The 23,165-nt window shown below is 42.6% G+C and overlaps 1 protein-coding gene across 1 annotated transcript in view; it reads right to left on the reverse strand.

Moving 5' to 3' along the window:
* The window catches only part of DNAI7 (dynein axonemal intermediate chain 7), a 42,103-nt gene that overhangs the window by 937 nt on the left and 18,001 nt on the right, over positions 1 to 23,165 (reverse strand). The window contains exons 9-14 of the mRNA XM_073621462.1: positions 12,687 to 12,804; positions 10,446 to 10,609; positions 8,212 to 8,398; positions 6,040 to 6,254; positions 5,037 to 5,201; positions 3,171 to 3,284 (exon numbers count right to left, since the gene is read on the reverse strand). Coding sequence (XP_073477563.1) covers positions 3,171 to 3,284; positions 5,037 to 5,201; positions 6,040 to 6,254; positions 8,212 to 8,398; positions 10,446 to 10,609; positions 12,687 to 12,804 — 963 coding nt within the window. The remainder of the gene's footprint in view (positions 1 to 3,170; positions 3,285 to 5,036; positions 5,202 to 6,039; positions 6,255 to 8,211; positions 8,399 to 10,445; positions 10,610 to 12,686; positions 12,805 to 23,165) is intronic.

Below are 23,165 nucleotides of genomic sequence, written 5' to 3' on the forward strand. Positions count from 1 at the left end.
AGGGATGCTCAAAATCGGATTGGCATAGTGCAGACTTCTAGGAAAATCAGTATGCCAATTGCACAAGCAGAAAATGACATACAGAATCTGGAGGGCATTCTGTACACCATCTGTGTACAGAATGCCTCCAGGTAGTCATATTGGATTGTATTTTACAGAAAATTACAGTGCTGCAGATTGAACAGAGGTAATTTTTAATAACATTAAATTATAATATGCCTTGTGTTGCAATTGTATTCTCTCTCTTATTTATTTTTATTTGCCAATTTATTATTTCCTACAAAAGTGGAGTTACCTCTGTCTGTGTTGATGCACACAGTTGGAAATGAATCAAAACTGCACTGGAGTAGACAGAAGGCAGTTTTTTCAGCTCACTACAGCAAGTTAGGCGTTTTCTGATTTTTAATAGATCAACTGGTGGTTTTCTGTACTTGCAGCATTTTTAGAGAGATAACATGTGCATTAACTGCAGACACCTTCTGTGTGTGAGAGAGATCTTTCTATTTATATATAATATCTTTTTAATGTTGCCCAGACTTGCTGTACACACTAAATGTTTACATGTTTTTAAAGATATACAATATAGGGTTTATTTTTGTTTCTTGTGTTTTTTTTTTTTTTTGGAACACTGAATTAAAAAAAAAAAAAACTTTGATTTGCCGAGCTATATATATATATATATATATATATATATATATATATATATATATATATATATATATATATATATATAATATACCGTCTCTGCTGGTTCACACGAGAAACGATCTGGCAGTGCAGCTGGCTGCTCTCATAGGGGATCAAAGAGTTAGTGCTCTTTGACCAACTCTATGGTTTTGGAGGTTCACTTCATGTCCAGACTGGACGAAGATTTTATTTTTTTTTTATCTTTTGCTCGTGAACAATAGAGCGAGAGCAATAATTCTAGCACTAGACCTCCTCTGTAACTGTAAACATGTAAACTGTTAAGGCGTTTAAAGCGTTGCTTATGAAGATTTTTAAGTACTGTTTGTCGCCATTCCAGGAGCGTGCCTAATTTTAAAGTATGTTGGGTATTGATTTACTTAGCATAACATCTTTCACATTTAAAAAAAAATTGGGGTAACTACCGGTATATGTTTTTTTTTTTTTTTTTTTGTTTTTTTTTTAATTCGTTAAAGTGTATTTTTTCCGCTGGGAAAATGCAGTGGGACATAGAAAATTGCAACGATTGCCATTTTATTCCCTAGGGTCTCTGCTAAAAAAAAAAAAGTATGTTTGGGGGTCAGGAGTAATTTTCTAGTAAAAAAAAAAAAAATGCTGATTTAAACTTGTAAACAAAAAGTGCCAGAATAAGCCTACAAGTGGACACATTTTTTTTTTTATTTGTTATAAATGAAAATGCATATGCAAACGACGATCACGCCACACGTGAAGTATCAGAGCAATGGCAATAATTCTATTGCCAGACCCGCCTGTGTAATTCTAATCTGATAAACTGTAAAGGCTTTTAAAGTGTCACCTATGGAGATTTTTTAGGTATTTTAGTTTGTCACTGGTCCATGGGTGTATGCCGTTTCAGTGGCAGCTGGTGGTATATTATTTTTTTTTTTTGGGGGGGGGGGGGGGGGGTTGCGGCAAACAATCCAGGTCCCCCGACCCCACTCTTTTTTTAATTTTTTTTTTTTAAGCCTATTAGAGCCTCTGGCCCTAATCATGTGCTCAAAAAACCCCATTGGAATCCATGTGTCCGGCGCCCTGCAATACAGGCCGCCACTGTGCAGTTTGAGCGTGACATGTTGGGTATCGATTTGCTCAGTGTAACATGATCTTTTACATTTTACTAAAAAAAAAAAGGGTATTCTACTATTTGTGCACACTAAAATTCATTAACCACTTGCCAAATTTGACACTTTTACCCCCTTCCTGCCCAGGCCAATTTTCAGCTTTCAGCGCTGTCACACTTTGAATTACAATTGCGCGGTCATGCAACACTGTACCCAAACAAAACTTTTATCTTTTTTCACACAAATAGAGCTCTCTTTTGGTGGTATTTAATCACCACTGGGTTTTTTATTTTTTGCTCAAAAAAGACCAACATTTTTGAGAAAAAAAACAAAAACATTTTCATAGTATGTTATAAAATTTTGGAAAGCGGTAATTTTTCTCCTTCACTATGTGCTAAAGAGGCTGCACTAATGTGGGCTAATAGGCGGCACTGATGAGGCAGCACTGATACGTGGACACTGGTGCCCTGATTATCAGTGTACATGTACCTTTTCAAGAAGCAGGTTATCGGCTCTTTTCCTCTCCTCATGCTGTCAGCATGAGGAAAGGAGTGCCGATAACCGGCTTCTATTTACATCCATCATCAGCTGTGACTGGACACAGCTGACCACGTGGGAAAGAGCCACTGATTGGCTCTTTACCGCAATCTGTGATCAGCAGTGTCCTCCTGACACTGTGATCACAGAGCACACCGCCCGTGCCCAGCAGCGGGCGCGATCATGGGAGGCCGTCGTATGACGGCCTCCCAGAACTGGCTGTCTGTGCTGTAGCCATCATTTGGCTGTAGCGTGGTTGGCAAGTGGTTAAAGTATTTTTTCCTAAATATTTGCGTTTGTTAAACCACTGCACAAATATCGTGTACTATAACAAATTGCAACAACCACCATTTTATTCCTTAGAGCCTCTGCTTAAAAAAAAAAAATTATGTTTGAGGTTCTAAGTAATTTTCTAGGCAAAAAAGTGGATTATTTACACGTATGTGAGAAACGTCAGAATTGGCCTGGGGGTCAAGTGGTTAAAAAAAGTGCAGTTTTGGCTTCCCAGGGCATGCTGGACAGCTGACAAGCCATAGGCTGTCAAAGCGCAGTAGCTGAATTACATGCTCATTTTGTAGAGACCTGTTTGTTGTTTCAGAACAGAGTGGCTCTGTCCCTTACAGTGAACAGACTTAGCTGGTGGGCTAACCCTTATATCTCCCCTGTGAGGAAAGGAAGCACTCCAAACTATGGCGCCTGTGTGGTATCTGGGGATGAGGGGCACCCCCAATTACAGCCACTGGGTTACTGCCTGTGATGAAGTTGGGCACTCCCAACTATGTCCCCTGTGGGTACTCCTAATTGGCCCCTTTTTGATGATACTTGCAAGGAAAGGAGACCCTCCTTGCTACCTCCTCTAATACCCACCTTGACTACGATCTGTTCATGACTGCAGTTGTGGTTCCATTTACTCCAGCCAAATGCGAAGGATGGTGACAGAAGTGCCATTTCCTTGTATGCCATTTTCTCTACTTGTTCACTCTGGAGGAAAATGAAGGTTGACAATTGATAACAACCGAACTGTGACAGTACAAATGTAATCTACTTTTTAATATTCTGCTCATTGCAATATGAATCTCAGCCTCATCTGACTACCCAAAGGCCATTTAAATAAAGCTGAACTCCAGCCTGCCCTTCACTTTTGCACACTTTTTACAGGCTTCTCTCTTGTACTGAAATTGCTCTCTCTGACTTTACTGCACACTTTGAGCTGCTCACAATGTGCATTAGAAGCTACAAGTCAAAGCCCACGTCACTTCCTGGCTAAAGGATGTCTAGCATCTGGGCCTGGTGCTACCACTAGGCAAACCATGTAACCATCTAGGGCGCGCTGCTGCCTAGGGGTGCCTGGCCACTGGTTTCCCTGCATGTCTGCATGGTCTGAAGGCTGTGGCATGTAACTAACTCAGTCTCAGGCAGCTGCTCTGTCTGACCGGTAGTGTAATTAAAGGCGCAGTGCAGCACTGAAGCCAGCGATAGAGGAAGCAGAGCTGATGGGGGTGGTGGAGCCAATGGGGGTGGCAAAATGAGGTTTCGCCTAGGGTGTCAAAAATCCTTGCACCAGCCCTGTCTAGCATCCTATAGCCCTTTCTCTTCAGCGTGACTCCTCTTGGCCTGTCTCTTTCTAATTTCACTTGTTTCAATCTTAGAGGCTCAGCATCATTTGTGTGCATTATCTATGGCGGTCTGCATGCAAATACAGCCTGCTTGGGAACGCCACTCCTTTAGACTGGCATTGCAATATTTGCATTACTCCTCCCAAGAGCCAGCCCACTGCTTGTGTGTCAGCTGAGGGCTCTTGAGAGGAGTACTGAGGCAGGGGGTTGTGGCATTTTCAGAAAGCTATGTACAGCATCCTGCCAGCACCACCCACCAGCCATGATCTGCCTGTTTCACATAGAGAAGCACAAGGACCCATTCATTGGGATTAAAATGAGGTGTAATTAAAATGGAAAGGTTTTCTTTAAAAAATGTCATTAGCATGTTGATGCGGTAGGAAAAAAAGAAGCCACAGAAGGATAAATATAAGCATATTACAATTCGGCTTTAAAACCTTTAGACTTGGTGCACACTGGATGCCGATGCAGCTCCCAGTGGGCTGGTTCACCATTTCAGCCCGAATTTTGGGCTGAATTCTGACCTAGAAGGAACCAAAAGACACACAGGGCTCCTGTGCAAATTCGCACCATAGAGAGCCAGTCACATTCTCCTGCTATTGCGAATTGGATGGGGTGATTAGCATATCCAATTCGCAATAGTGTGAACCTGGCCTCAATGGTCATCTTTCTGTGCCCATGTAATGCATACATGTGGATATTAACACCCATGCGCCGCACATATGTGTCTATGGGCAGCAGAGCTCCCAGCACAGTGATTGAGCTGTCAGATAGCCCTCGGTCCGTACTAATCACCAGGAGTTGGCAGGACTGGCTCCTGAATATGTGACCACTGTGACAGCCAATCACAATGGTCACATGACCCCCCCCCCCTTCTTCTCGGGCATACAGAACCTAATAAAGGGTTGCCACAGATGGGCATAAAGGGGTCAATAACATTTATTATTTTTCACCGCTTTGCACATTTTTTTTTGTCACTTTTTCCTCTTCAGTCTGCTTAGGCATCACACCTATTACCCAGGGAAGTATTGTTGAAATGGGACAAAATTCAGCAATTATCACAGCAATTCTTCAAATCTGATGCCATACTGCATGAAGCTCACTAAGATGTTTGTACCTTTTTATTCACACTGACATATTTGGGGGAGTCTTCAGCAGGAAAGAAGTTCAGTCCGACTCTTTTCATGGCATCTCTCAGAGATAGGGGGCTCATCCACTTCCCGAGCAGAGCAGAGAGATCGCCATCAGTGCTGGACACTGCAGCCAGTCTGCATTGATCGTCCTAAATCACACATGGCAGATCTGTGTTACTACCACCAATAGCCAATCATCCACAAAATTATCAGGTTTTATGTCCTCCATACATAAAAACAATGCTGATGCAGTCCTCATGTTTTATACACAGTGGAGGTAGCTGCAGTCTTTTCCTAAGTGTATATTTATGAATTGATATATGTATACATGGAATAACCTAGTGTCAGGCCTTCAGTACAAAGTGACTCATTCTCTGGACAGACTTCTCCCACCCACTAATACTCCTAATCCCTGAACTCCCTCACCACTCTATTCCTCTGTTGGGGTACGGAGTCCAATTCCTCTATAACAGGGGTAGGCAACCTGGGGCCTTCCAGCTGTTGTGGAACTAAATTTTCCATTGCAAGGCTGGCAGTTACAATTATTCCCAGAGGAATGATGGGACTTGTAGTTCTGCAACAGCTGGAGGGCCCCAGGTTGCCTACCCCTGCTCTATAAGCTCTGTGGTGGTCTATGGCTGTAGCTCACACAGGGTTAATGATCACCTTCCCTCTCCTATGTAAAACTGTTTAGGTCTGGTGATTAGCTGTTGAGACCCAAGCGCTGCATCCTGGAAGGAAGGAGGAGAGAAGGTCCCATGTTCCTTCATACCTGAAAGTACAGGGTGATTCAACAGATGTACAGAACGTCTAGGGAGTGAGGGAAAATCAACAGAGGTGTGTGTGTGTGTTTTAAGAGGACCTCTTCCCCCAAACTGGGTAAACATTGCCTATCCTTTGACCTGCTAATAGTGACAATGCCACACTAGATATCACAATTTACATTCTAATGGTTTCATAGGATGGTCACATCTATGAGAGCTTTACCTTGATTTCAATGTGGATATCAGTGAAAGCAGAGGCGACCATTAGTGACACTTCATTCATGCCGTTAGGCTTTAGCTCCCATGACTCGTAAGGCATATTAAGGTGGGATTCCTGGAATAGTGTGAATGTATGGAAGGCATCCATCTTGAAGGACAGCTGCCTCTGCTCCATGTTGTAGCTTCTGCTCATAATCACATCTGTTTTCCAGTTTTTACCTGAAGAGGATAAAAAATAGAAATACAATTTATCATAAGGGAGGGGTCAGGAAAAGTCCCTCTTTACCTAATTCAACAGTAACTTACTGTAAATCTACTGGAGAAGAGACAGGCACAGTGCAAACCAAGACTGATAACAGCTTGATTATAATTGGAGCATTTGGGGGGCATTTTGATGCATTTTAAGCAAAAACGACTTTTTAAATATCACTAATTTAAAGCTGACCTTTAATCCTCCCTTACACCTCATCAATATGGTAATGATGTTTTTAAAAAAACACATTTTTGTTTTCAGGACATACCTTATATTAGACCAAGTAAGGTCATCCCTAGGTCTCTGTTTCTCGAAGCAGTACAGGCAGATTACAGCCCATGGCAGGAGCTTTCAGGGTACTGTACATGCGCCCTAAAAACACCAACAGCCCTCGGCCTTGGTGCAAGCAGTGTCACCATGCATTTCAATTTTTTTTTTTGGGGGGGGGGGGGGGGGGGGGCGCGCGGCTAAGCTTTCTTTTGGCAATTGTGATGTAAAAAGTATTTTATGAAAACAAAACAAGTATTTTTTTCACTTTTGACCTGTGTTAATTAAAAACAAGTAATTTTACTGTAAATAAAAAATATTCATTTTATTGTATAATTTGTCCCATGGAGAATGAATTAAGTTTCAAAGTATGGCAAGGTTACTTGCAAATGGGGGAAAAAGGCATGTTTTTATTTTGCCTATTTTCTTGTTATGCGACACTAAAAAAGTAACAAATCAAATGTCCCTGTTAAAAAAAAAAAAAAAAATGTTTCCAGATACCAGGAAACCACTTACAAAATAGTGACCCGCTGGTATAGGACCCCATCAGCTCTTGCCAAATTATTTCCCCAATAAAGTGATCGCTGCTGGAGGTATGATACTAGTGTGGGCAATCTCTTATGTATTTTTTGGGAATGCCCTGTTTTGTGTACATTCTGGCAACCAGTGCTTCAACTAATTCAAAAATTTACAGACATCTCCCTACATGATGATCCCACAGCAGTTTTGCTTAATCTTACCCCTCCCCCCATCCAGGAAGCGTTACCATAAGTCCCTACTCAAACTTGATAAACGCAGCTCGTGCTTGTATCCCTAGCATGTGGAAACAAGCTGACCCGGCGGTTGCCCAATGGATCACAAGAGTGAACTATATCGAACAAATGGAGAGCCTGACTTTAGCCCTTAGAGACAAGACTGAGGAACATAAGACCAGATGGTTCTACTGGGACCTCTTTCGTTTCTATGATGAATACCCTCAATATGTATGAACTGTCTCATTCCCACTCCACGATGGGCTACTCGCGGTGCAATTGTACTGCCCCTTTTCTTTTCTTTTCTTTTCTTTTCTTTTCCTTCCATAATCCTTGTTAAAAAAACATCTTTTGGCACACACAAACCCAGACTAACGAGGATACACATGGTTTCTACATACTTTTATTTAGTCATCGTAAGACACTTTTTATGCACTGAATTTCGCTCAGCGCTCTGCTCAGTGACCACTAATGGAATTTCTCCCAACTCGATGTGCCAAGGTACATGGTCTTATCTTGCTTGATGTAAGATACACCAGCATATTGTGTCTTTGATTGATGCAGTTTTGTTTTTATATGAATACTATTACCTCTTCTATGTTTTCGTCAGATTCTATTGTTTACTGTCTTGTACAACTGTATGCAGACCATGTACTATATCATTGCTATCTGGTTCGTTAAATAAATAATAAAAAAGAAAAAAAAGTTTCCATCACTCTTGTGACAGGAAATGAGTGTAAATGTCCCCGGTGACACAGAACGCTATAAAAACCTGTTTTTAACCCTTCCATACCATCCACAACGATATACAATGCTTTAGATAGAGTTGATTACGGAACTAATTAGGTGTAGTTTTCTGAATAAGAGAAACCAATACAACATTAATCATTAAATTATACATTACTTTCTGGGTCCCATCTTGCCACTTGAGGCTCTTCAAAGAAGATCACGTCATTTGGGACTTTAACAGAGACGCCAACTGGGGGAGAGCTGAGCCCCTCTAGGTCCTTCTCTTGAAGTGACACCCCCAGGCTGGTGCTAAGTAAGGATTCCTGAGGGTAGGGCTGATTCTGAAGACCCCCTTCCACCAACTGCAGGGAGAAAATCAATGGGCATTCCATCATTAGATTTGAAAAAATAATAATTTACTGTAAAAAATCCTGTCTTCTACTCATGTATGGTTCACCTTTTCTGACTGTACTTTGTACTTAGGACCCATTCACACCTACACACGTTGCATTTTTTAGCGCATTTGTCACGCAACAGCATAGGGCTTTCCTACTTGCGGAAAACGTGCCAAAGTGGCTCAAGTACCTTTTTTGCGTCACTGAGCCAAGCAAGTTTTGCATTCAAAATTTTTTGAATGTTTTATCTTCCAACAAATGCGTGACTATCCGCGTTTGGGGTGCTATTGAGAAATAATAGCACAGCAACCGCGTTGTGCGTTTTTAGCATGTTTCCAGAACACCTAGGTGTGAATGTAGCCTCAATGATTCCTTATCCTATTTAATAATTTAGTTGCCCTTTTCTGAATACTTTACTTCCATAGGTTTTCAAATTGTATTGTGCTAATGTGTGCAGATGACACAGTGCTATCATGTTGCATGTGCGTGTTTGGAGCGCCTATAGAAGAATTAGAGAAGTATGAAGTCAAAATTAAAGGTCTGCTGCATAAAAAGCCAACACTTTTGTTGGTCTCATGCCCACTTCTTCAGAGCTGACTGTAATCCTCTCTTTGTATCCAGAGCTGGGTCTTCTCTTCAATGTTTGGCTGCTAGCACTTCTGGGTTTCGCTCAGAGGAGCTGATGCTGTGGCCAAACAACTCTCTTGATTGGAACTGGCTTAATTGGCAGAACTTTGCAAGGTTTGGTGTATGAGCAACACGTTGCTATGCTTAGCTGAGCCTCGTGCTTCTGATTTTTTTCCACCGTGCCTCTGGTTTTAGTGTTTCACCAATCCCCATGTCCCCTCGGTCTGCTACAGTGTACCCCTGTGACTCCAGTGTGTTTCTGTGCGCCTTCATGTCTCTAAGTATACACCTGTGCCACCAGCACTTCTCCATGTCTCCGGGAAGTACAGTGTGCCTCCAGCACCCCCTGTGTCTCCAGTATGCTCAGCAGTTGCCTGGCCTACTAAGCTTCTCTGACAGCACCAACAGCTACCTGCTCTGTCTATAGAGTGCAGCACAACAGTGGACTGCACTGAATTCCTGTTAAGAATGCAGTCTGAGGATAGAATACTCACACACAGCAAAACAGAGATGGGACCAGTGTCACTGTGAGTGCCTATAACAGCGTTCGCCTCTCCTGACTTCAAAAGTTCTTTTTCTACATTGCATGTTCTCCTAAAGGAAACTTCTAATGACAGAAAAATTATGGCTGGCACTACTGCCAGATCAGGAATAATGATTGCACACTGACTTTTCTTGCTGCATACTTGCTCTGGGTCAGTTTCTTAAAAAGCATCAAAGCCAGAGACTTACAAGCTGTCAATCTCATGTAGGCTGTGCCTGCTTGCACTATAGTGGGATGAGATGTTGGAGGAGGCATGACTATCAGTATTCTCAGTGCTGATTCTATAGCCTATAGCAGTGATGGCGAACCTTGGCACCCCAGATGTTTTGGAACTACATTTCCCATGATGCTCAACTACAATGCAGAGTGCATGAGCATCATGGGAAATGTAGTTCCAAAACATCTGGAGTGCCATCACTGGCCTATAGTTTGCTAACCAGCACCTAGCCATATCTAGTCCCGCCGACTGCTTTCTGGATTGACAGCACAGCCTCTGCTGACACACTCTGAGAGGGGAGCGTGTGAGACACAAATGAGGATTTGGCTCTGTCATGGAAGATAAAGAAAGTTTTTGGGTTATTTTATGAGGCTTGTGCACCACATAACTGGAGTTGGAGCTTTTAGCAATACTGTAAAGTATAACTATAAGCAAAACTTTTTTTTTTTTTTTTTTTAAGCGTTGAATGCAGTGGTAAAAGTAAAAGAAAATCCCAGATTTTGGGTTGACACCAGAGCAGGAATAGAAGTGAGCTCCTCTAATAGGGACATAGAGCATACATAGAGCATTCTCCATTAGGACTGCAGACTACACAAATGCCAATGTTGGCAGAGTTACTTTCTCACCTGCACCATGCTCCAGCCGTTCACTTGCTTACATTGAGGAGGCAGCACCAGGACATCGAAATAGTAAACTCCTCCCAAACTCAGGAACTGACGCAAATCGACGACATCATCTTCCAGTATGTCATTGGGGGTCAGCTGGTCCTGTACAGGTGATGGTGGTTGACCTGCACAGCAGAGGCTTTATTTAGTGGAGGCTTCCAAATTACATTTAAAGTTGGACTCTAGGAGAAGTAATTATTGTCTAAATATAGCGGGTAAAATAAGTATTGAACACATCACCATTTTTCTAGGTAAATATATTTCTGAAGGTGCTATTGACATGTCATTTCGCCACATGTCGGTAACAACCCATGCAAGCTATGCACACAAAGAAACCAAAACAAATATGTTCAGAAATTAAGTCCTGTAATAAAATGGAATGACACAGGGAAAAAGTATTGAACACGCTAACTGAGATTTATTTAATACTTCCTACAAAACCCTTTGTTGATAATGACAGCTTCAAGATGCCTCCTGTATGGAGAAACTAGTTGCATGCATTGTTCATGTGTGATTTTGGCCCATTCTTCTGCACAGTCTTCAAATCTTGAAGGTTTCGAGGGCCTCTTCTATGAACTCTGATCTTTAGTTTTTTCCATAGATTTTCTATTGGATTCAAGTCAGGTAATTGGTCGGGCCATTCTAGCAGCTTTATTTTCTTTCTTTGAAACCAGTTGAGAGTTTCCTTGGCTTGTGTTTGGGATTATTGTCTTGCTGAACCACAGCCCCACACCATGATGTTCCCATCTCCAAACTTCACTGTTGGGATGGTGTTTTTGGGGTGATGTGCAGTGCCATTTGACCTCCAAACATGGTGTGTATTATGGCATCCAAAGAGTTCAATTTTGGTCTCATCTGACCAGACTATATTCTCCCAATATTTTCACAGGCTTGTTTAAATGTTGTGCAGCAAACTTTAAATGAGCTTTAACATGCTTTTCCTTCAGCAATGGAGTCTTGCGTGGTGAGCGTGCATACAGGCCATGGCAGTTGAGTGCATTACTTATTGTTTTCTTTGAAACAATTGTACCTGCTAATTCCAGGTCTTTCTGAAGCTCTTCATAAGTGGTCCTTGGCTCTTGGACAAGTCTTCTGATAATTCTTTTCCCACCTCCGTCAGAAATATTGCGAGGAGCACCTGGTCATGGCCGGTTTATGGTGAAATTATGTTCTTTCCATTTCCAGATTATGGCCCCAATGGTGCTCACTGGAACATTCAGAAGTTTAGAAATCCTTCTGTAACCATCAGTATGTTTTGCAACAACAGGGTTGTGAAGGTCTTGAGAGAGCTCTTTGCTTTTACCCATCATGAGAGGTTTCTTGTTTGATACCTTGGTAATGAGATACCTTTTTTTAGGCCATCTGTTGAGACTGAACCAGCTGATATTAATTTGCACTGACAAGGTGCAGGATTGCTTTCTAATTACTGATAGATTTCAGCTGATGTCTTGGCTTTCCATGCCCTCTTGCACCTCCCTTTCTTCATATGTTCAATAAGTTTTCCCTGTGTCATTCCATTTTATTACACATAACTTAATTTCTGAACGTATTTGATTTGGTTTCTTTGTGTGTACGGATTGCATGGGTTGTTACCGACATGTGGTGAAAATTTAATGTCAATAGGACCTTTTAGAAATATATTTACCTAGAAAAATGGTGACGTGTTCAATACTTATTTTACCCGCTGTAGATCACGGTGTGGGATATGAGCCGGTTCCAGCTGGGTTTGAGTTTGTGTGTAATGATCCATTAAGGTTATGTGCATAGAGAGTTTAAGAGTCTGAAGTGAAGGTAAGAGGTTGAGGTTTTGGGTAATGGTCCCATTGAATGAGAGAGAGCTGTGGCATATTGTGAACACATAAAGATGGGATGATGAGTGTAAGAAGTTCAGGTGGGGGTGAGTGGGGTGGATCCAACATCGAATGGGCCCCATTGCATTGTAGGATTTTACTTAGCTAATCCGATGGGGGTAGCAGTAGAGGATGCATAATAAAGTTTATTCTTTATTGAGGGGAAGTTGGAAAAGTGGAGCCAAATCACCCACTGGATATGAAAGAGATTTAGTTTTGTTGTCAAATGCTAAGAGTTCCTCCATGTTAATGATGTTATTAATGGTACTGACCCATAATGGCAAGGGAGGTGTAGTGGTCATCCTCCAGAACAGCCTGACCCTTTAAATTCTTATAACTACAATGCACTGACCTTCTGTTATATCCACAGGCTGGCTCTCTGTTGTCTGGTCAGCCTCAGCTCCGTGATTCTCCTGGGGCTCAGCTCCGTTCTCGGTGTCCTCTCTCTGTGACATGGAGCTGAGAGCACTCTAGACCCACACAAAGAATAAATCAGTCTGTGAGGAGCTGCCATTGCACAGCAGGCAGTATACATTCACACAGAAAACCAAACTATCTAACTTTATTTTCTGGATCAAACATCCATCATCACATCATCAATTAAGAGTTGACTTTGTGTCTTGTATGATTTATATTAAAATATGATCAACTCTATAGAGTATATGTCTAGTTATTATCTTTCATTAAACCATAGATAAATCTCCCATTGTCTCCATAAGAAGCAGTGTGAGGCTGAGAAGGATGCCCTCGCCAATGGAATCTACATGTTTGGAATCTAAAGAATTAAAAAATACTTCAGAACTACATAATATGAGAAAAATTGCTCAATGTGCCTCCAAATTGCCCTGTTGACTTCTTATGTATCTATATCTTTTCTATATGTTTAACAGTTAGCTTGTGATTAATAAAAAAAACATATTATGATATTTACTAATTGGAAGGATATGTTCTATTAGCACCTTAAAAGTTCCATCTGTTCAAGTAGTTGGTTTCTATATATCAGGGGTCTCCAAACTTTTCAAACAAAGGGCCAGTTTACTGTCCTTCAGATAGGATTGTGGCCAGTGGGGGTAAAAAATGTCCAGCACCCAGTGAGAATAAATATGGCCGCAGGGTTGGTGGTCAGCAGAAGGAAGAGTGATGCCCCATCATTGGTATTAGTGGGAGGAATAGTACCCCATCCTTTGATATTAGTGGGACGAATAATACACCATCATTGGTACTAGTGGAAGAAATAGTGCCCCATAGTAGGGGTCAGTGGAAGGAATAGTGCCTTATATCATATATAGATGATAATGGGGTCAGATAAAGGCAAGCAAAGGGCCGCAGTTTGGAAACCCCTGCTATATATGATTGGGACACACTACCTGAAGACAGCAATTAGTCCAGAATACTCAATAATAATGATATAAATTCACATAGAAAACCAAACAATCTCACTTTCCTTTCTGGATCACAATATATATTATATATTATAACTCCATTTTGATGGGGTGTGAAAGAGTCAGAGTACATGTGAAGTTTTTTTTAACTTGTCTGTAGCCATATTTGGGAGATTCCCACTCACATCCTGTGCCAGTGAAATTGTTTCACTTGAAAAAGTTCCAGGTTGAGTTAAAGAATAAATTTCCTTGCATATAAGTAAAATATAAAATGCAGGTTTTGCTGAAGTACTTGCCTTCAACACAGCGTTGTCCCCCACAGAAAGTATGCTGGTCCACTCATCATCCTAGTTAAATGGCTTAATGTGAGTCTAGGCTGTAATGGACATGCCCTCTTGAGGTGTGTCACCTTGTGGATCTAAGCTCACAGTACAACACTGCAAAAAGTTATGATGATGTCATAATGTCAGCAACGCTCTTGACAGTATTGAGGACCACCCACCACCCACACTGGAGAAGGACCCCCAGATGTCACTCGGCCAACAACATGACACCTTAAAAAACCAAGGTAGTATATGAGGAATTTTTAAAAAGTTGTTAGCGGGGGGAAGCTGGATCTAAGATTTAATGCGTATTTCCTTCTTTTTTACCTTGAACAAGTTTTTATTAAACAAATTGTGCATACACCTTAAGCTTGCATGTTATGTGTACAATGCATCCATTACATAAGGATTAACATATGCATTGCAGATATAGTGTCAATTTCAAGCTATTTTGTAGTAACAAATAAAAAAAAAATTCTATCAGGGTACAAACATTGAACTCTTCATAGTGGAGGAGATATAATGTAAACATACTTCAAAGGGTATATTTCTAAGGAAGCATACTATTTTCATGTGCAGGTTTCTGATTCTTGTAGCCAGCGGTCCCAGATTTTATACTTAGCTGGACATCCCCTATTGATGTATGAGAATTTCTTGTAGGGTAGGGTAGTGTTTACGTCCACCTTCCAATCAACAAAGTTTGTTTGTTTCCATTGTCTAGCAATATTTTTCCAGGCCGAAAATAATGTATCATGGAGGAATATCTTTGTGTATTTATCAAAAGAATCAGCAAATATCCCGAGTAGCCACTGTTTCGGGTCTAGAGAAAGAGGGGAACCCATGGTATCATGTAGAAAGGCCACAATCTGTTCAAAGGCCCTGTATACTGGGGCAGGCCCTAATTAGATGGTAGAATGTGTCTACCTCTTGGTTGCACATCATGCAAGAGGTAGACTGCTCACATTTATATCTAGCCACTCTCAGAGGGGTGAGATATGCTCGATGTAGTATATAAATTAGGGATAGTCTGTCTGAGAGCTTAGGAGATACAGCCTTGCAGGACTCCAGAGCCTCATCCCATTTCTCATCCTTCATTGGTCCTACCTCCCTCTCCCAGCAGGGTTTAAGATCATACGCTAGTTTGGTAGAAGCAGGGTTAGAAAGCATACTGTAAAAGTCAAGATCAATTTTTGGGGGTCTGTACTTTTAACTACTGCCATAATGGCATTGGGGTAGATTGTGGAAGGGATTGTGGAAATTGTGAATGGACAGCGTGTCAGCCCTGTAAAAATCTGTGATTCTGGAACGTGAATTCTTCGCGAAGTGCGTCAAATGTCTTGAGATTTCAATCTGACAGGAAGTGGTGTAAATAGTATATTCCCTGAGTGCCCCAGACCTCTGCATTCTGTATCTGGAGGAATTCGGAGAGGAGTTTGTTATGCCATAGTGGAGTATAATCATTATATTGTGGTATCCCTAGTTTGTTAGAAGCGAGATCCCATCTGCGCCTGTCTTGATACAATAGGGTCTTTCTGTCTCCCCCTGATTCAGCAACGTCAGAACCCACTGCTATCGCACATAGTGGATCCCGGGTTTGCCGCGCCCAGGCCAGGCACAAAAGTGTACCAAATCTGTTTCTATTGATTTTGTCTATGTGGGATAACTGGGATGCTATGTAGTATAGGTTAAAATCAGGTAAGGCTGTGCCACCTAGGTCAGTTTGGTTCTTAAAGAGAAAGTAAACCCTGATGGGTTTTACTTCCTCTTTTGCTCCCTGCAAATTAAAAGCATAATGGGCTAGTATGCATCGCATACTAGCCCATTATGTGACACCTGCAAACAAATCCATTGCCGTCCCCTGTGCAGGCTGCATCCATCTTCGCCCCTCTTCCTTCCGGGGGCCGCAGACTACGGCTCTGTGACTGGCCGGAGCCGCATGACATCAATCCCGCGCATGTGCGTGGGAGCCATCAGTAACGGCACATGCTGGGGTTAGAAACGGCATGGAGGTCCGTTTCTTCACAGCGGATGCACCGATTACATTATCGGTGCACTACAAGTGAAATATCTCCTAAACGGCGCACGTTTAGGAGATATTTCCACTACCTATATAGGTAAGCCTTATTCTAGGCTTACCTATAGTTAAAAGTCAGGAGGGAGGGTTTACAACCACTTTAACCACTTCAGCCCCGGAAGGATTTACCCCCTTCCTGACCAGAGCACTTTTTACAATTTGGCACTGCGTCGCTTTAACTGCTAATTGCGCGGTCATGCAATGCTCTACCCAAACGAAATTTGCGTCCTTTTCTTCCCACAAATAGAGCTTTCTTTTGATGGTATTTGATCACCTCTGCCGTTTTTATTTTTTGCGCTATAAACGGAAAAAGACTGAAAATTTAGAAAAAAAATTATATTTTCTACTTTTTGTTATAAAAAAAAATTGAATAAACTAAATTTTAGTCATACATTTAGGCCAAAATGTATTCGGCCACATGTCTTTGGTAAAAAAAATGTCAATAAACGTATATTTATTGGTTTGCGCAAAAGTTATAGCGTCTACAAACTAGGGTACATTTTCTGGAATTTACACAGCTTTTAGTTTATGACTGCCTATGTCATTTCTTGAGGTGCTAAAATGGCAGGGCAGTACAAACCCCCCCCAAATGACCCCATTTTGGAAAGTAGACACCCCAAGGAAATTGCTGAGAGGCATGTTGAGCCCATTGAATATTTATTTTTTTTGTCCCAAGTGATTGAATAATGACAAAAAAAAAAAAAATTTACAAAAAGTTGTCACTAAATGATATATTGCTCACATAGGCCATGGGCATATGTGGAATTGCACCCCAAAATACATTCAGCTGCTTCTCCTGAGTACGGGGATACCACATGTGTGGCACTTTTTGGGAGCCTAGCCGCGTACGGGGCCCCGAAAACCCAGCACCACCTTCAGGATTTCTAAGGGCATACATTTTTGATTTCACTCCTCACTACCTATCACAGTTTTGAAGGCCATAAAATGCCAAGATGGCACAACCCCCCCCCCAAATGACCCCATTTTGGAAAGTAGACACCCTAAGCTATTTGCTGAGAGGCATGGTGAGTATTTTGCAGCTCTCATTTGTTTTTGAAAATGAAGAAAGACCAGAAAAAAAATTTTTTTTTTTTTTCTTTTTTCAATTTTCAAAACCTTGTGACAAAAAGTGAGGTCTGCAAAATACTCACTATACCTCTCAGCAAATAGCTTGGGGTGTCTACTTTCCAAAATTGGGTCATTTGGGGGGGGTTTGTGCCACCTGGGCATTCCATGGCCTCCGAAACTGTGATAGGCAGTGAAGAGTGAAATCAAAAATTTACGGCCTTAGAAAGCCTGAAGGCGGTGCTTGGTTTTCGGGGTCCCGTGCGCGGCTAGGCTCCCAAAAAGTCCCACACATGTGGTATCCCCGTACTCAGGAGAAGCAACAGAATTTATTTTGGGGTGTAATTTCACAAATCCCTATGGCATGTTTGAGCAATATATCATTTAGTGACAACTTTGTGCAAAAAAAAAAAAAAAAATTTGTCTCTTTCCCGCAACTTGTGTCACAATATAAAATATTCCATGGACTCGACATGACTCTCAGCAAATAGCTTGGGGTGTCTACTTTCCAAAATGGGGTCATTTGGGGGGTTTTGAACTGTCCTGGCATTTTATGCACAACATTTAGAAGCTTACGTCACACATCACCCACTCTTCTAACCACTTGAAGACAAAGCCCTTTCTGACACTTTTTGATTACATGAAAAAATTATTTTTTTTTGCAAGAAAATTACTTTGAACCCCCAAACATTATATATTATTTTAAAGCAAATGCCCTACAGATTAAAATGGTGGGTGTTTCATTTTTTTTTTTCACACAGTAATTGCGCAGCGATTTTTCAAACGCATTTTTTGTGGAAAAAACACACTTTTTTAAATTTTAATGCACTAAAACACACTATATTGCCCAAATGTTTGATGAAATAAAAAAGATGATCTTAGGCCGAGTACATGGATACCAAACATGACATGCTTTAAAATTGCGCACAAACGTGCAGTGGCAACAAAATTAATACATTTTTAAAAGCCTTTAAAAGCCTTTACAGGTTACCACTTTAGATTTACAGAGGAGGTCTACTGCTAAAATTACTGCCCTCGATCTGACCTTCGCGGTGATACCTCACATGCATAGTGCAATTGCTGTTTACATTTGACGCCAGACCGACGCTTGCGTTCGCCTTAGCGCGAGAGCAGGGGGGACAGGGGTGCTTTTTTTTTTTTTTTTTTTTTTTTTTTTTTTCTTTATTATTTTTTTGCTTTTTTATCTTATTTTTAAACTGTTCCTTTCATTTTTTTTTTAAATCATTTTTATTGTTATCTCAGGGAATGTAAATATCCCCTATGATAGCAATAGGTAGTGACAGGTACTCTTTTTTGAAAAAATTGGGGTCTATTAGACCCTAGATCTCTCCTCTGCCCTCAAAGCATCTGACCACACCAAGATTTCCCAATGGCGCTGTTTACATCCGGCGAAATCTAAGTCATAAAATGCTTGTAGCTTCCGGTTTCTTAGGCCATAGAGATGTTTGGAGCCACTCTGGTCTCTGATCAGCTCTATGGTCAGCTGGCTGAATCACCGGCTGCATTCTCAGGTTCCCTGTTGAGACAGGAGAGCCAGAGAAGACGGTGGGGGGGGGGGCATTCCCTCCCACTGCTTGTAAAAGCAGTCTAGAGGCTAATTAGCCGCTAGGATTGCTTTTACATGAAAGCCGACCGCTGGCTGAAAAGAATGATACCAAGATGATACCTAAACCTGCAGGCATCATTCTGGTATAACCACTCAAAGTCGTGAATGGCGTACCTGAAGACAAAAAAATGGTTAACAATAAAGCACAGTAAACTGTAAAGTATAAAAAATTGCATACCTGAAAAGCAAACATGATAAAACATAATAACAATAAAACATTGCAGAATAGAATACAGTAAAAAAGAGCAGAACAATAGAGAGAGAATAGAGAGAGAGAGAACAATAAAACGACAACTATTTTTTTTTATTTTTGTTTGTGGTTTTTTTTTTTTTTTTTTACACTTTTTTTTTGTAACTGTAACTTTTATAACTGTAACCGGTTCCAGGTTCGGGTCTCTCAAAATGCGATGGCATCTTGGGAGACCCTGTGAAAGTGTGCCTAGTCTGTGCAATGCTGTACCCTACGCTAATACTCAACTAGTGAATGGTAGCGTTCAAAACATTCACCAATGCAAAGACCAGGATTGTCAGGACAGGAGGGACAATAATAGCGGGTGTCACGTCTATATCCGCGCTTGCTGCAGACACATCTTTTTTGGGGGGGTTCGTTGGGTAGGGGTACTCGGGAGGACATATAAATGCCTCTCATGCAGCCAACTGCATTTGGTTGGGGATGTGAATGGGGGAAGTACGGGCGCTGCAGAAGCGGTGGGTTCACAAATTAGGATTGGCGAATGCAGCAGGAAGGGCACTATGGGCACGACAGGCCTATGTTTGTCTTTTTGGTGGCAGCGCGACACTACTTGTGCTTGCCACCTCACCAGCTTGAACTGCACTTATGGGACTCGCCACGTCACCAAGTGTTACTGCAGTGCTGGTTTGACTACGACCGGGGTGTACTAGGCCGCTGGCGCTTGCCAGTTCACCAAAACGCTACAAAAAAAAGTGACAGTGATCGATCGATACTGCACTTGGGTGGGCTGGGCTGGGCAGAGGGGCAAAACGCAGGTGCTAGCAGGTATCTGGGCTGATCCCACTAACACTGCGTTTTTGGGAACCCTAAACTGCTGGGGACGCTAGTACAGATCTGATCGGATCAGATATTGATCCGATCAGATACTATACCACTAAGGGAGGTGTACGGTGCGTGCTTGGGTGTTAGCGGTACTGGCGCTAACCTGACGCTGCCTGGGGCTGGCGCTTGCCAGTTCACCAAAATGCTACCAAAAAAACTGTTAGCGATCGCAGGGATCAGGCCTGACTCTGTGAACGCTGCAGTTATGCGTTTAGTGTTTTGTAAGTGTCAGTGATCGATCGATACTGCACTTGGGTGGGCTGGGCTGGGCCGGGCGGAGGTGCAAAACGCAGGTGCTAGCAGGTATCTGGGCTGATCCCGCTAACACTGCGTTTTTGGGAACCCTAAACTGCTGGGGATGCTAGTATAGATCTGATCGGATCAGATATTGATGCGTTCAGATACTATACCACTAAGGGAGGTGTACGGTGCGTGTACGGTGCGTGCGTGGGTGTTCGCGGTACTGGCGCTAATCTGACGCTGCCTGGGGTGACGCATATCACCGCCGGGCGATCAGGGGGCTAAACCTTTATTCGGTAATAAACGGCGGGTGCCCTGACACTATATAAAATAAACAAACTAACCAGCGTCACCCGTAACAGTTATACGGTGATCAGTGGTGAAAGGGTTAACTAGGGGGCAATCAAGGGGTTAAAACATTTATTAGATAGTATATGGGGGTCCCTGTCGCTATAAAACGCTGACAGCGAACCTAAATATTTACGTCCCTAACTAGCGTCACCAGCGACACTAATACAGCGATCAGAAAAATGATCGCTTAGCGACACTGGTGACAGGGGGTGATCAAGGGGTTAAAACTTTATTAGGGGGGGTTAGGGGGGTACCCTAGACCTACAGGGGGCTAATACTAACTGCCCTACCACTGCTAACTGTCACAAACTGACACTATGCAGTAATCAGGAAAAAAACAAAACAAAACAAAAAAACTGCTTGGTGTCAGTTTGTGACAGGGGGGGGGGGTGATTGGGGGGGGATCGGGGGGCGATCGGGGGGGGATCGGGGGTGTTTAGTGTGCCTGGCATGTTCTACTGTGTGTGTGTAGTGTTGTGCACTTACATGTCTTCTCTCCTCGGCGCTGGAACGGAAACTGGCCAGCCGAGGAGAGATGACATCACATCCTCTGCCTGTGTGTACTATACAGAGGCAGGGGATGTTTCTCATTGGCTGGGAGCGATCGCGAGGGGGGGGCCACGATCGGAGAGTCTCCCCCTCATCTCTGATCGCTTCCAACCAAACGCCGACCGCCGATGGCACCGGGGGGGGGTCCGATCGGACCCCCCGCCCGCGGGAAGGCAATCACGTACCAGGTACGTGATTTTGCCTGCCCGTGCCGCTCTGCTCACGTATATATGCGTGAGGCGGTCGGCAAGTGGTTAAGTGTTTGCCAAGCAAATTTATGTCTGTTAGTCCCCCAGACAAAAGACTTGAGGAGTTCTTCCAGAGATTTAAAGTATTTCAGAGGTAGGTAGACCGGAGTATGCCATAAGATATATAGTATTTTGGGCAACAGAATCATTTTTATTAGGTTTATACGACCCCATACACCCAAAAGTAGGCGGGCCCATGTTTGTATATTGTATTTAATAAGGGAGAAAAGGGGCTCAATGTTGAGAAAGATGTAGTCAACTGGGGATCTGTATACGTGTATCCCTAGGAATTTATTAGTGCTGACATGTTGTAGTGGTAGCTGGGCCTGGGACTCAGAAGGTGGGAAGCTATCAATAGGTAAGATTTGGGACTTTTACCAATCGATCGAGTCCAGAAAATGACCCAAACTGTTCTATCGTCTGGAGTGCGGTGTGAAGAGAGGGACCCGAGTCGGCCAAGTACAATAATGTATCGTCCGCATACATACTGATTTTTTTCTGTTAGGGAACCCAAACCCAGCTCTCGGATCTCTTGATTTGCTCAGATAGACATGGCCAGGGGTTCTGCAGCAAGGGCATATAACAGTGGGAATAGCGGGCAGCCCTGTCTCCTGCCCCTAGTGAAGTCAAACACCGGAGATGGCCAACCATTAGCCAGCCCTTTAGCTGTTGGAGTCTGGTACAATAGTTGGATCCATTTGATAAACTTGGATCTGAAGCCATATCCCTCCAAGCATCTCCAGAGATACTTCCATTCCACTGAGTCAAAAGCTTTCGCCTTATCTAAAGTAACCAGATCCAGTGAGCCAACGTCAGCATGTGTAGCCTGTAGATTAATGTATAGTTTCCTCTGGTTGAATGAGGTGTTGCGGCTGGGCATAAAACCTGCTTGATCGGCATGTATCAAGGTCAGTATGACCCGGTTAAGACAAGTGGACAGTACATTGGCTAATATTTTAATGTCCACTTGTAATAGAGAAATAGGGTGATAGGATTCGGGGTAGCCTGGGTCTTTTCCTGGCTTAGGTATAAGGACTAGCTATTGCAGTCATTATTTCGTCGGTGGTGAGAGGTGCCTCTAGGAGGTCCACTTGGTCATTTGTCAGTTGAGGGAAAGTAACACTCTCTAGGAAAAGGTTCATTGGTTCTACATCTGTGGAAACTGTCAATGTGTACAGTCCTGCAAAAAAATCTCTAAACATAGATGTTACACTGGGTGGGTCTGTGATCTGTCGACCCCCAGGGCCATGTAAAGAAATAACAACCGGGGGCCTATTTTTACTATGCACTAAGTATGCTCAAGAGAGCAAACAGGTCCCAGCAGCCTCCCCAACCAACATGACTGTGTTTCCTAGTGGTAAGTGGGGCAAAGTTACACTGCACTTTACATTCGTCTTGTAGGACTGCTATGTCCTCGAAGCCCCTGTGTCCAGCATAGTGTAAGAAAATGTGTAGAACCCCAGGGGGGGTGATAAACAACAGAAACTTGACTCTTATAGGTAAGAGATCTGGACTCCTGGTAGTCTCTTGTTCATGTATTCAGCAAGGATTGTGGAGATGCATTTAGACATGATGTGGGTCACAGTTTGCTCCGTAACGAATGATAGCCAGTGAGAGTCAAGAGAACATAGAATGTGGCACCACAATCCAGTATGACTATGTAACATCCAAAGGAGGCATTGCAATAAGACATTTGTGGACGTGCGTAGGCAGCATAGCAAGTATTGACTGGAACTCAGTTATTCAGCTCTCCCAGGGACTCCTCGACGTTCCAGCCAGGAGATTACTTCTTCAGGGTCTTCAAAAAAGAGGACATGGCCATCACTCTCCACCCTGAGACGTGCAGGGAACAGCATGGAGTACTTAAGGTGGTGGTTTCCCAGTTGGTTGTTTGGCT

Source organism: Aquarana catesbeiana, linkage group LG03, assembly GCF_042186555.1.
Source record: "Aquarana catesbeiana isolate 2022-GZ linkage group LG03, ASM4218655v1, whole genome shotgun sequence".
Lineage (NCBI taxonomy): Eukaryota > Metazoa > Chordata > Amphibia > Anura > Ranidae > Aquarana > Aquarana catesbeiana.